Here is a 15,324-nt window from a genome sequence, read left to right on the forward strand (position 1 = left end):
GATAGACTTCTATTTAATTTAAAAAAATATATAAAGATTTATAATTAGACCATGAGAATAATCTAAAAGGCTTATCTTGAATTTTTCCCTATCGAGATTAAAGTTAATTTTATACAACAACAAAAAAACCCTACGGATATGAAGAAAGTCCAAGTATTTTAGAACAAGACCTATAATTCTATATTTTAAGTTCACTATCTTCTTAGTTTAAGGTGAATGAAGATCATTCGATATGAAAATCTACAAATATTTCAGAACAACCAACGGATTTTGTAACACTACTGATTCGAAACTCTGAAATAGGAGCAAGCGGGGCTATTAAGTACTTTTAGTAAATTATAGTTTCGGCAACATATAAAATTAGATTAATGTAAATACGTGTAGACTGTATAGAATTTTTATACTTTTCTAACCGTGCTATCGCACTAAATGTGTTATCATCACACTTCCACATTAAAATTTTAATATGATTCACATTAATTGTCGCTGGTGAGAGTCCAAATGTGTAATTTGTGTGTTTATCATTTTATATTCAAAATTTGATCTATTTGTTGATCAAAAGGTATACTTGGCTCGCAAAATTTGATATAAATTGATTTATAGCATTAATGTGAAAAATTAATGCGATTTTCTCTTTAATTTTTTTAATGTGAAAGATATTTATGCTTTAGGTAAATTTAAACTTATTTTTGCAGCCCAAGTCCACTTCTTTATCAATAAATAGAAAATACCCCAAATATTAAGTGACTCAGAGACACAAATAACATATTTGGACGCTCACAAGCGACAATTAATGTGAATCACATTAAAATTTTAATGTGCAAGTGTGATAACGCCGTAAGATTTTCACAATTTAATTTTAAATTCAATTGAGCATTAAGACAGACAGGATACATTTTGTAAGAAATTTGCTCAATTTTAAATAGCACCGCAAGATTTTTGTTTGTGAATGACTCCAGAAAATGTGTGATAGTACTTAAAATTACAAGCCAGTTATCTGTTATGCAGAAGGATCCTTAATGCCAGAAGAAAGATTTGTAGGGAAAGTGCTCATGAAGTGATTCTCATACTGTATTATTGAAAATCTCTTTGGATATTTTTGAGTTCTGTGTGTGCTCTCGACTGTGTCAGACGCATTTTTTCTATGCTCCGTAAAGGTCTTAGATAAAAGTCAAATTTTCAGTCCTATAAGTGAGTAAAAACTGTGTATCAGAGAAAAAAGACTCTAAAACATTTTCCCCAAAGTGCTTTCATAGTGAAATTCGAGAAAACTTATTGAAAAACAGAGTGAAAAGTGAGTTCGATCTCTGTACGATCGTGTCACAATTTTGTTCAACCCTCTTTGGGAGGGAAAAAGTGCCACGCAAAAGAACAAAAGCAACAGTGGAAAGAGACAATTGAGTGTGTGTTAGTGCTGCAGGCAATAAAATAATAATGTTGGGCAGCAAAAACAGATTTGATGTTTTACAATCCCTTGAGGATTATGAGAAGTCTTTCCCTCTTATTCGAAAGGGAAAAAGACAACGAGTGGAAAAGAGAGAAGACTTTGTTCTTCACCCGAAAGATGCCGATGAGTGCTCGAAGAGATTCCTCGTAGCTACTTGCTCCGACCCCAAAAAACCTTTTCGAAGCATTTCTGCTGTGAAGGTAAAAAAAGTGATAAAACAATTTTGTGGGGCGGTTGAAAGATTTCAACCACTCAAAGACGGCAGTGTTCTTATGGTCACAAAAAACCATAAGCAAGCCGAAAAGCTTTTGCAACTGAATGTGATCGCAGGCCAAAATGTGAAGTTCGAATACCACCCCACTCTTAATAAAAGTAGAGGGGTTATTGCGTGTTTCGACTTCACCTACCTTACCGACGAAGACCTCAAAACAGAACTTGCAGAATACAACGTGATCGATGTAAAACGCATCCAGAGGAGGGAAGAGAAAAAAGGAAGGAGCATTTTGAGGGATACTGGAAGTTTTGTACTTACTTTCGATTCCCCGACCCTTCCTGAAACCATCGACGCCTACTATACGTTTCTGAAAGTGAGGGTTTACGTAAGAAACCCAACAAGATGCAAAGGGTGCCAAAAATGGGGACATTACGAAGACCAGTGCAAGAACAAGATGAAAATCTGTGAAAAGTGTGGACTGGAAAAACATGATGGAGACTGTACCCGATCTGAGACATGTGCGAACTGTGGAGAGGCACATCCGGCATGGAGTCGACAGTGTTTCTTCTTCAAGAAGGAGTTCGCTATTTTGCAGTTGAAGGCGAAATTTCAGATCTCATACTTCGAGGCCAAAAGACGCTATAATGAAAGCCAAAGACGCGATGAATCGTATGACAAGGTAACAGCCAAACGACAAGTTCAGCCACCCCTGATTCAGAATGACAAGTCGCAGAATTTGAACAATGGTCCAAACGGGATCTTTTTCACATTCTCGGCTTACAAGGACAGAGGACCTCCTGATACAGGTGAATCAGCTTCACCTGAATCGCCACCCAAACCAACAGCAAGGAAACCAAAATCAGACAGCCAAGATTGCAGTACTCCCCTGAAGAATTCTTCTTCAACGGGATCAAATGAACTGCAATCTCTCACAGCAGACGTCCCTTTGGGTGAATCCAGGAATTTGGATATCACCGGTATTGGCAACATTCCACTTCCGGAGAAGTCTTCTTCAACGGAATCAGAGGCAGAGATCTTTTTGGGGGAATCCAGTAAAATGGATACCACCGGTATTGAAGACATTTCATTGAGTACGACAGGAAAACTTATCAGGAACACCAACGACATTGTTTCCGAAATCTTTGAAAACTAAAATCTCTCAAGAGTAAGTTATTGGGTTAAAAACAATTAAAAAAAAAATTAATATGACTATTATACAATATAACATAAATGGAGCACTAAACAATTTTAGTGACTTACAATTGCTTTCTAAAAAAATATCAACACTAGTCATATGCTTACAAGAAACCCATTTGACTAAAGATAAAAATTTTTCTTTAAGGAATTTTAAAGTTATATCAAACAAAAATACTAAAACCGAACCAAATGGGGGATGTGCTATTTTGATTCGAGAAGGTATAAATTTTACTGAGTTAAATTTGAGAACTAATTTAGACACTGTAGCAATAAGAACGACTCTCTTAGGTGATTTAACAATTTGCTCTATTTATTTAAGTCCGAGTATTCCCATTAATCTCGATGATTTGAATGATTTAATTTTAAATCTACCTGAACCTTTTATAATAATCGGAGATTTTAATGCACATAATACTTTATGGGGTTCTTGTAATAACAATACTAGGGGAAGAACTATAGAAAATTTTGTAAACAACAATAGTTTGCAAATTTTGAACACTGGTAGTAATACCTATTTACACCCAGGTCACAAAACGTTTTCAGCAATTGATCTTGCAATATGTAGTCCATCAATTTACCATAAAATGACGTGGCAAGTTGATGAATCTCAATATAATAGTGATCACTTTCCCATAGAAATTATTCTACCTGACATGTCCCCAGATCTTTTAAGAAGAACTAGGTGGAAAGAAGATCTAGCAAATTGGAATTTATTTTCTCAGAAAATATCTTCTAATTTGAAAAATTATGATAATATGGAAGTAAATGATGCAGTTCAATCTTTTACTTCTTTAATACAAAGCGCAGCCTCAGATTCCATTCCTTTAACAAAGCCGAATCCTAAATCAAGAACAGTACCATGGTGGAACTCCGAAATAAATTCCTTAAAAAAAGAGTGCGATAAAGCTTATAAAAAATTTAAACGTATGTCAACAGACGAAAATTACACGATTTATCGAAATCTTAAAAATAAATACAAACACACTATAGAAAAGAGTAAAAAGAAAACATGGAGTGACTATGTTGAGTCAATAGATAATAAAACCTCTGCTAAAGAGATGTTTCACAAAATTAAAAAGATTTCAGGTACCTTTAAAACCCAACAAATTCATCAAATAAAACACAATTCTTCATTAGTTTCTGACCCCAAATTAATTTGTGAGACTTTGGCCCAACAATTTTATACAAATTGTGACAACACTTTTGCCAATCCCAATTTTGAAAACAGAAAATCTTTTCTTGAAAACTTAGAAATTGAAGAATCAACCTCACAAACCACACAAGAGTTAAACGAGCCATTTTCCATGCAGGAGCTTGAATCAGTAATAAGTACTGTTAAAGGAAAGTCTCCCGGTCCAGATAGAATTACGTATAATATGATCAAAAATTTAGATGTTTTAGCAAAAAATCAGCTTTTGAGACTTTTTAATAGAATTTTTAAAGAAAAAAATTTCCCTGACGAATGGCGGAAAGCAAATATAGTACCAATACAAAAACCTAATAAAGACTCCACAAACCCCGAAAACTATAGGCCGATCTCGCTGACCAATTGCTTAAGCAAAATTCTTGAAAAAATGGTAGTAAATAGACTAAATTGGTGGCTAGAAAAGAATAAATTCTTATCTAAAAATCAATCTGGATTCCGTAATCACAGATCTACCATTGATAATTTAGTTCATTTACAAGAATTTGTTAGTGCAAATCTACAGAAGAAAAATCATGTTAGTATCATTTGCTTTGACATTACAAAAGCATATGAGAAGACATGGAGAATACTAGCTGTGCACCAGTTAGCGAAGTGGAACCTAAGTGGAGAAATTTTCGAATTTATAAAACAATTTTTATCCCAAAGATTTTTCAGAGTTCTCTACGGTCATGAATCTTCAGATTGGTACGAGCAGGTCAATGGTATGGTAACAGGTTCGGTATTGAGTGTACCCCTCTTTTTGATTTCGATTCATGGAATAACTGAAATTTTAGAAGAGTGCCAAAATGTTAACTTCACAATTTATGCTGATGATCTAACAATATATAGTGCAGATAAAGACGAAGAAGTAGTCTCATTAAATTTACAAAATGCGATATCCAAAATTGAAAACTGGGCAAATGATAATGGGATTTTATTCTCTTCAGAAAAAACTTGTACTATGAATTTTTGCACGAAAAGAAATTGTCCCTCAACATCTGTTAAAATATATGATGAACCTATAAAACACGTAAATGAAACTAAAATATTAGGGGTAATTTTCGATTCAAAACTTTCTTTTAAACCACATCTCGAAAATTTGAGACTTAAAATTAATAATGTTCTAAAACTTATCAAAACACTTAGTAACACTAGATGGGGAGCTAGGCAAAAACCACTTCTCAAAATAGTAGAAAGCCTGATGTTAAGCAGAATTGATTATGGTTCACAAGCCTATGGCCAAGCGAGAAACAGCATTTTGAAAACAATAGACCCTCCTTACCACACTGCTCTCAGATTATCAGTTGGAGGTTTTAAATCGTCTCCTATTATAAGCATACTAGCTGTATCCGGCTTTCCGTCACTCCATGATAGAAGAAACTTATTAAACGCAACTCTATTTTATAAAATTAAAAACAATCCTGAGAATCCTAATTTTCAATCTCTCCAAAATATTTCCTTATCTAACAAATTCCCAGAACCTTTCTCTACTAGAGGACTTAAATCAATAACAGCTCTAAATGTTGGTAATTTTGAATGTAAAATTATTGGCATGGCTAATTACCCTTTTTGGACCTCAGATGAGATTTTGATAGACATTTCATTAAGTAATTATAAAAAAGAAGGAACTCACCCTTTAGAATACAAAATCAATTTTCAATTAAAAATGGCAGAATATAGTGAATATGAAAAGGTCTATACTGATGGATCCAAGGGTGAGTTTGGTACAGGGTATAGTCTTGTTATGGAGAACCAAGACCCACAGTGCATTAAACTACCTGATTTTTGTTCAATATTTTTTGCGGAAGCTAGTGCTATCCGAGACGCTTGCAATCTACCATTCACAGAGAATTCCAGACGTCTTATTGTTACAGACAGTCTTTCAGTTCTCAAAGCTGTCCAAAACTGTAAAAACAAGGACCCAATAATCGTTGACATAAGAGATAATTTATATAGAAACAATAATATCAAGCTCTTCTGGTGTCCTAGTCATTGTGGGATTAAACTAAATGAAGAAGCTGACATAGCTGCGAAAGAAGCAACTAAAAAAATGTTTAATGATAGTCAAATATGTAGTTACAATGATATAAAACATCACATTACTGATCAATGGAATAAAATTAGAATGTTTGAATGGAGTGAAATCCCACAGCATAAAAATAAGTTTCGAAGAGTTAAAGACAACCCATTTGGTTATAGTTTTAATGAAAAACATTCCAGAAGAGATGAAATTATTATTAATCGCTTAAAAATAGGACATACAAACATAACACATAATTTCTTAATGAATAAAACAGATCCCCCTATTTGCGAAATTTGTCATGTACAGGTCACAATAGAACATATACTTATTCACTGCAAAAAATATGAGAAAGAACGAAATGAAATACAACTAGATAAGTCTTTACAAGTTATATTAAAGGAAGATTATTCAAAGGAATGTAAACTTTTAAAATTTTTAAATAAGATTAAGTTACAAAATGAAATTTAGTTGAATCATGTACAATAGCGACTTATAAAATTAATATTTGATCTATAGATTTACTAAAAAAAAAATGTTATTTCTTAAATATTGATCGGACAATTACCATTGTAATTTCCTTGTACAAGTCTATGCACATTTGGCTGAAATAGCTTGGTGCATCTTATTATTAATAAATCTAATCTAATCTAATCTTTGGATATTTTTGGCACAATACTTTCTTTCGAATGACTTTGGAGGAACTTAGCAAATTCCTTTTCTGATACTGAAGTTGCACTCCCGTACAAGTTTATTACTAAATCAATGTGCTTATCTTTTTTTGTTTGGCCACAAATAATATTAATTACGAGTGAAAAAAATATATTAATAAGAACAATTTGCTTCAAAAGACAACTTGCTTAACTGCAATAAAATTTAAATTAATGACCAATTTTAATATTTTAATTTGCTGAATTGAAATTAATTTGAGCATCCACATTTATGCTATTTTACCATAATTAAACTCGTTTTTGTGAACCAAGTATAAGTTTGTATCAATAAAATAAAAATCTATCAATTCAAATAATATTATATTTAATGCAAAATAACGGTTAGGAACAATTCATCTGAAAATTAATTTGAATTTAGAAATTGAAAAATCCTATAGTGTGATAGTACAGTAAAGGTATAAATTTTAACGAGATCTATTTGGTAATTTATCAGAAAGTTCAAAAAAACCTTTATAAAAACAATAAAAAGGCTGTAAAAAATCTCAGCTAACCGTCATCGAAACTGTGATGTGACCTGTTTAATAATTTAAGACAAAAAAATGTATCACTTTTTTACCCTTCTGGAAATTCTTCTTCTAGAAATCTAGTTAAAAATTGAATCGCAAAATATAACAAACAACATTTTTATAAATGCTTAAAGAAAACATATAAAATTCTACATTGATTCTTCAGATAAGTTTGTCAAAAAGTATCTTTTTTTCTTATATTTTATGAGTGTTAATCCGCAACTACAGCTCTCGGTATTTAAGTTCAGAAATTTCATGGGTTCTAATATTCGACTGCCTATATTGCATCAAAATAATACACGAAACAAAAAAATTTTGTTGTTAGTTCGCCAACTAGCCAACAAGAAACTTAGTACAAAAACCTGAACCATTAGGGCTCAATTAGACTTATGCTGTTCTTCGAGAATATTAAGCCAGTAAAATTTGGCAGTAAAGGATTAAGTAAAGGAAATTTATACAAAGGGATTCTATAATCGATGATCCTAAACCCAGTATGACAGTTTGTGATAAATCTAAAGCACTAAATTTTACAGACTAAATTTTCTCGAGGATCAGCCTGGGTTTATTTGGACCCTTATATATAATTAAATAAGACCAATCTAATGATTTTAATCTTTTTGAATCCTTTTAATTTTTAGATAAATCTTTAGGATGTATGATTTTAAAACGTTAAATCGACCTTTAAGGATTGATTCGTATTATTTGTATCCAGTTGTCAGTGAATGGATTTGTGCTACCCTCCCCTATTCGTAAGCAAAAACAAAAGTTTTCGACTATATATGAAAATTGCCTTGAATCAGATAAAAGTTTTTCCAAATCAAAGCTTAAAAAATTACTTGTAGAAATTATTTCTGAAGCTTTTTGGGTAAGTTTGGATTTGTTGGAAAGGTCTTCGAGTCAAGGTCGTCAAGTCATAATCAAACTGTTAGGAACCAAACAAAATGCTTTTATTAGTACCGTTTTATTGTATAACAAAATACAAACAAATATAATTATTTACTAAAGCAACTATAAAATGTTATTAAAAACTGTAAACTTCTCTACGGATTTTCTTTTACATTAAAATATTATTACAGAATAATAAGGAGCTTTTAGTTTTGAAAATATAATTTTGCTACATTAGCGAGAACTAGGCTAGAATTTTAGCCCAATTCCCAAAGGTCTCAAAAACTTTAATAACAACTAATTTTAAGTCTTTTTCAGAATTTAATAGACCATTTGCCATTTATTATTCAATCTTACTTATTTTTTCCAAAACAATAAAATCTTAACTGATAAAAAATATAGCATTTAGGTCGTGTGGAGCCTTGTGTCTGAAGCCCTTATAGACAATTTTTAATTAAATATTCATTTTGATGCAATCAAAATGTACCATGGGGAAATAAATTTATCCTAACTGCCCCACTTGGCCCTACACATTTTACCTGAAATCCCGTCCCATTAGGAAATTCAAATTAATTAACCTGATGCATATAGCAGTTACTCTTGCACAAGGTGACTCGAAGCGAGAAAAAAAGACAAGATAATGGGAGAAATAGCATCTGTATTTTGTTTGTCATAAAAAAGCTATATAGAGAGAAGTAATTCGAGCAATAGACTGTGCAAACAAACAGTATAATGAATAGGAGCATTAAGATTTAGTGGAGAGGAAATTCTATGGAGAAGTCTCAAGTGTAAACTTTGCAGTTGGGATATCTATCTTCGCACGCATCTCCGTGTAAATGAACTTCATTTGTATCTGGAAGATGCCTCATAATTGTCTCTAGGAAACCACTGTCTTGTCTATTTTCTTCCTGATCTGTACCATCAATCCTCTCGCCAATGGCCTTCTGCATAGCCCACACGAAAGGTGAAGTCTTGCAGAGCAATCGCAAGATGCACTCTCCCTCAGTCCAACGGCTCTGTCCACCTGTAACAAGCTGTACCAGTTTTTGAGGTAGGTTCCGATCACGGGCATCGATCATGAGTTTGTTCAAATGTGGTGAGGAATTAGTTAAGATCCAATCCAGTGGTGAACCTGATCGAGCACTCTCATCCGTGGCTTCGCTAACCTTGGGCTCTTCAGTTGATCGATACTCATGCCGCCGATTGTTCGACTCAGATGCTTCAGAATCTTCCACAGGTCCATGAAAATTACTCATTGGAGCAGCTGTAGGAGGATCATTTAAAGGTGTTGCTGCTGAGAACATTCTTGCGGCTAAACTCTTGCCAATCTGTGGGATAATTCATGAAAGACAAAACATTAACATTTTCTTTCATCACAAACTTTATTTCAGGTAACGTAGGTTTACAGAGAAAAAAGACTAGAAAATTGGAGAATTTCAGTTACAGATTTTGAGTTAAAAAAACAAAATATCATAAATCCATTAGCACGATCATCTAGCTGTTCGAGCTTTCATGTACATAGACAATCCACTAAATCCCGCTGATTCCAATTTTAACACCCCTTTGGAGCCCTTTGCATACTTGACCTTCCAGTCCTTAGTAATTGTTGTTAAATATCTTGTTGCACTCTTTACCATTTGAGCAATGAAGATAATTCCATTGATAACGAGGGCTCCCAATTTTCCACTATCCAGACCCATCATCCGCATAATTCCACCGAGAAAATTGCTGGAAATTAAATTTTGTCCACTTTCAGCACGATTCTGGATTGGTTCTTCCACTGGACTCTGCACATGCAAACGCTCTGGATAGAGATTTTTGGCAAAATTCTCTGCCGCCGATGAGGAAAGGTCACCAAATTGAGTATTCCTTCCGATCCAACTATCTGTATACGATGATCCACTGACCAGGGATTGTATCAATAGAATCACACATATCACAACACCAAACACACGGTGCACCATCATAATGACTTGATAAATTTGAGATCAGGAAGTTTGAGTTTTTGGGACCTCCTCAGACGGAAGACACTCTGAGAATGAGTAAAGTGGCAGTATTGCAATTCGCAATTTTTCCTCTGTCACTAAAAACCGATTTGTGCCGCCTAAAATCTAGAAGCATGAAATGATTGCACACAACCTTTTCTTCTTTCTCTCAAAACACCATTATGTATTCTTCTCTTCTATAGGTAGATGCATTGTGACTCTGGAGTGTAATCAGTTAAGAGCTACAAAATTACTCACATTGCAACATATTTGACGATAGTCTTAGAGTTCAAAAAATCCTGCTCAACACTGCGTAACAATCTATCATTTTGTACCTCAACATAACGCAATGTACAGAGTGATTCATAATGTCTAATATATCGGTAAGGAGTTTCCCTGATTTCCTTTATTTACCAACATTGGTACTTCTAGAATTATTATATGCATAATATTACTTATGTGGTCAACTAAAAACGATTCGAAATAAGGACATTTGCTTCATAGAGCGAGAGCCCTACCACTTAATCCATATTGACTGTATTATTTAAAAACCACCCCTAGATTCTGACAGAAAATTTCAAAAGTTAATACAAAGTCAGAAATTTGTATGAACTAAAATACTAATTCTTCTAATTAATAAAAAAAAAGAAACTACATACTTCATCTGGAGCACCCAGTATTACTAAAACATTTAGCGTACGACATGTCGTTGAACAAATTTTCAAATTGTCTTCTCCCCATCGTCTCCTTGTGTGTAAAATATTAATAAATGAATAATGTGTTTTATTGAAATTAATTATTGCGCGCCCAAGACTCGTTAATATAACAAGGTTTGAGGTCCGTAATTGTGTCAAATAGCGTGAAATAGTCAATAAACATGTCCTGAAGCACGGCGGGTGGTAAAATATGTTTGAGTTTTCTCTCCTCCTTCTCACCAAATTCAATATATCGAATAATATGTTTCTACCTCGTTCACGATAAAAACGGACAACAGGTCAAGAAGAGATCTGGAACATAAATCACAATACTCTTGAGTTCTTCTCACAAACACCCATCACAATAAGTTTCATGTTCATATAAAAAAAAGGGTATAAAAAAAATGAAAGGAAGAATTTGCACATAGAACATATCGGAATGTGTAATGAAATGAGATTATGCTGATATTCTTTGAAATGCCTGATCTTTCGCATGCACCCCATTGATACACTCACCAATAATTTGATATGAACAATTCCCAACTTGCTAAGTCCCTTGTTAACAACTATTGTAATAATTCCTCGCAAGATTTCAATCTACTTTCTACTTGAATTTAAATTTACACGAATTATAATAGTAACTCACTGTTGGGAGACACTCATATTAAATTACACGTGAAAAGATTTTATTTACACTTGTGTTTTCGACAAAGTTGTGAGAATCCAAGAATATGAATTTCAAAAAGTTAAGTAATAAAGAACAAAAGAATTGCAGAATATATTACTCATTCTCGAGGAGAAAACTTATATAAAGAAAGAAATAGAAATAGAGCATTCATTTGGATTGTTAAATGTGTCAAAATTCATAAAGAGCCGTATAAACATAAAAAGCAATAAAGTAAAAAAAGCCATTAAATTATGATTATTAAATTTTAAAATGTTTATTAGGGGAATGTTGGCATGGTTCGCACAGAGTGAACCTTCAAACAACGCGAATTTTCTCTTTGCTTGCAAAGAGCTAGTTCGTCATTTCTTAGCCATAAGATAGATAATTATTAAGTTCATGAGACGATGAGAATTGGTAAGTCAGCTCTTTGCAAACAAAGAAAAAATTCGCATCGTTTGAAGGTTCACTCTGTGCGAACCATGCCTACATTCCCCTAATTATGACATGTCAGTGCAAGCAATTTAAGTTCTATCAATCGTTGTTCCTTGTATTTGCCCGCAAAACATAATTCAATTGAATAATTAGTACCACTTGTATTAACCAACTGAAACCATTTTTCACTGAAAAAGTTTATTATTTTAGTACAAATATGATAGCTACCACAATTATAATAAATTAATGTAGCTTAGTGCAAAATATCATAAAAATATCAATTCTCTATCGGAAATTTCATTATCATTGTTTCGCATTATTTTTAGTTTGACTTGTTGACAGACTTCCTGCCAATTCTGTAAATTTTATGCACATACTAAGACGTTAATTACATCAAATAATATGACGATTTGTAGGACACCTTCTTGCTAGTCTTTTATCATTCATTTCCCATAATTTCATAATAATACAATGTGTAATAGCATCTGTTGGGTTTTTAGTACTTACACATAGCATATGAATACCAAAGTCTACACTAAGTAATGAAATATTTTATATTCTAAAAGGGAATTAACATATAATTTTTATAATTCGAAATTACTACCTTAGAAAAGCATTGTATTTCAGAGGAGATATGATTTTAGTACATGCATGTACTAAATATTTAAATCTAATAGAATTATGCAAATATTGTTTATGTTTTAGTTTCTTACTGTAGTAAAAATAACAGTAACAATTGCAATCAAAGAAATATTAAACTAATATTTAGAGTTAAATCACATTAACTTATTAGTTCCTATATTTTATTAAGGTGAACGTTAATTATGCGACTGAGTAATTTATTTCTGCACAATTCAATATACTTCGTATTTTACATGTTCGTATTGTACATTTCGTATTACGGAAACTTCGTATTCTAGTACATTTCGTATTTTACCATTTCGTATTTCACATTTCGTCTTTCATACATTTTGTACAAAAGTGAACATTTCGTCCGTCATACATTTTACACGAGCATATCAACCAATAAAATAATAGAATTGTAGTTTTATGGGGTTAAGGGTGCTATGCGCCTCGGGCCTGAGTTTGAAGTCGAACTTCAAGCCCAAATTATCAGTAATACCTGTTTGGGGCAAAGCAAAATTTTCTGTGCTGAGGGAAGATATCAGTATCGCCTAAAACTATAAATAATTTTTAATATTTTAGCCCTTTAATAACGTAGCAAAAATAGTCCTTCAAAAGATACGGTAGATGCGGGTGACTTTACCATTCCTGTGTATGAATTTTGAGATGCGTGAGTATCTCACGTGAGAAACTCACGGTTTTTAGATCGTTTCCTGTATGCATTTAGTGCAGCTTTCACAAAAAAAGTGTCACGAAAAACACTTACAGCGCTGTAAGTGCGCTTTTAAGAATTCACACGAAAGTTTTTACGAAAACTTGACAAAATGCTTAATAAATGTGATCTCAAAGCCATGAATTTCTCACGTGAAAAACTCATCATCTCATATTTCATACCCTGTTGTTCGTATTCGTATGTTTTTCTTTAATTCTAGCACTAAAGAATAGTCTTGGACGATCCAATCTACCATGCCTAATCGGTGAAGTCCATCTTAAGTTCTATAAAATTAAGGAAAAGTTTACGAACAGCAGGGGGGCAGAGTCATTCGTATTTACGGTAAAAATACATTTTGTTGCACATTTATCGTTTTACAGAAAATTATATAAAGTTTGTGCACGAAGTTTAACATTGCATCGATTTTGATAATATTTTTCTTCATCAACATTCCTGATTTACATTCTGGGTCGAAAATTCTTTTCTTAGATAGTTACACTATATAAATAAATCGTGTTTGTAAAAGTTTAAAGTAAAGTATCTATTAAAATTCAATAACCGCTAAAACGCTTGTTAGATTAGCATCTCCCCGGGTCCTTTTCACAAATATTTTTTTCCCCACAATAAGGTAAATGTGCCCAATTGCGTCATAGTTGCACATAAGCACCGAAGTCCTTATTTTGAAATGTGATATTTTTAAAAATTTCTTGTTATTTTCAGGGTCAAAAAATCATTCACTATTCTAAGATTAAAAACATAATTTTAATTAATTTGATTGCTTGGCCGAAGTTACACTCAAGTGTCCGAAATTTAGGAGACTTACCCTATTCGTCTATTAATCTATAAGGAGCATGTTCCCAAAATACTAACAATTTATCTTCAATAGCACATTTTTCTAATCCTCTAATGTATTTAGTACAGATAGATTAATTTATTTTTTTACATTTACTTCATATAAATGTAATTTAATAGCATTCTGTTTGCCAAACACAAATCTTCATATTGACCATTTCATTCTCATGTTCAATCGAAAATCTCAGGAGGAATCCACCATAAACACCTACTGTAATTTAATATTTAATCGATTGCAAAATATATTTTGTCATATAAGTAATCATTTATAAATTTTTTTCACAATAATCGATCGGGTAGATTTTGATATTTTATTGTGAAAAGATTCGTGGGATAATCACACCAAAATATTGGAATGATGAGCTAGACACCATAAGATTGAAATTAATATTCAGAAGTGTGCTCCCTTCTATGCCAAGAGCCCATTCATCATCCATTAGTGCGGATCCTCAAGATCGTTTAGCGTTTGATTTATTGCTGTACATTTTTCTGAACCTGTTAGTTCACCACCTATGGATTTGAGCTTAATATGCTCTCCTCCCTCAATGGGACACGCAGGGTGGGCGAAAAGGAACAAGCGACGCGTGCGACAAAACTCTATTGATGTATTTTGCATAGCACATTGTGTGTGAGTTGATCATTGAGATCATTCTTCTGATTTCCCATGTTATAGCCATACAAAATTAATTAATGATCAAGAGAATTTTATTTGATATCAATGAAAACAATTTACCATAATTCCTATATGTGGACGATGAAGGAAAAGAAATATAAGAACTCTTCTCTTGGCTTGATCATGCGATCGTGTGAAATTTATATACACCTCTGCTGCGTGCCTCAGAGTCCACTGTTTTTTTTTTGTTGTTGTTACTTTTGGCCTCTCGTATGTGAAAAATGAATACCAATATTTATTATTGGATCAATTAGTGGTGCTTAAACATTTATAATATTGATTTAATATACACTGAAAGATAAATCACTTTCAATGTGGGGAAATTGCTCTATGAATATACAATTAGTCATACGATCAGTTGTGCTACAACCTCAAATCACGTCTGATTGATTTGCGATTGAGTCTCCACTGTGAGACCAAAAGGAACGCTCAAAGGAGAAAAAGAGATAGATAATAATAAAACACTCGGAAATCAACGAGCATTTTGCTCCTTTTTTA

At 32.8% G+C, this 15,324-nt stretch overlaps 3 protein-coding genes across 4 annotated transcripts in view; 1 reads left to right on the forward strand and 2 right to left on the reverse strand.

Moving 5' to 3' along the window:
- Positions 1–15,324, reverse strand: part of LOC129803676 (uncharacterized) — a 44,167-nt gene that overhangs the window by 13,677 nt on the left and 15,166 nt on the right. The window lies entirely within an intron of this gene.
- Positions 2,116–2,814, forward strand: LOC129805624 (uncharacterized). Its single transcript, XM_055853701.1, has one exon. It carries the CDS (start codon positions 2,116–2,118, stop codon positions 2,812–2,814), a length of 699 nt encoding a protein of 232 aa, XP_055709676.1.
- On the reverse strand, positions 8,655–10,153 carry LOC129805700 (uncharacterized). Its single transcript, XM_055853829.1, has 2 exons — positions 9,773–10,153; positions 8,655–9,514 (listed from the first exon to the last, which is right to left on the reverse strand). The coding sequence occupies exons 1-2, from the start codon at positions 10,151–10,153 to the stop codon at positions 8,969–8,971; spliced, it is 927 nt and encodes a 308-aa protein (XP_055709804.1). The 3' UTR covers positions 8,655–8,968.

The sequence above is a fragment of the Phlebotomus papatasi genome, chromosome 1, assembly GCF_024763615.1.
Source record: "Phlebotomus papatasi isolate M1 chromosome 1, Ppap_2.1, whole genome shotgun sequence".
Taxonomy (NCBI): domain Eukaryota; kingdom Metazoa; phylum Arthropoda; class Insecta; order Diptera; family Psychodidae; genus Phlebotomus; species Phlebotomus papatasi.

Bases quoted from the DNA above. Each gene is read 5' to 3' on its own strand.
- LOC129805624 (XM_055853701.1), top strand. From the start codon at position 2,116: ATGAAAATCTGTGAAAAGTGTGGACTGGAAAAACATGATGGAGACTGT.
- LOC129805700 (XM_055853829.1), bottom strand. From the start codon at position 10,153: ATGATGGTGCACCGTGTGTTTGGTGTTGTGATATGTGTGATTCTATTG. The intron at 9,515-9,772 runs GTCAAGTATGCA...ATTATCCCACAG, and splicing joins CAATTACTAAGGACTGGAAG to ATTGGCAAGAGTTTAGCCGC.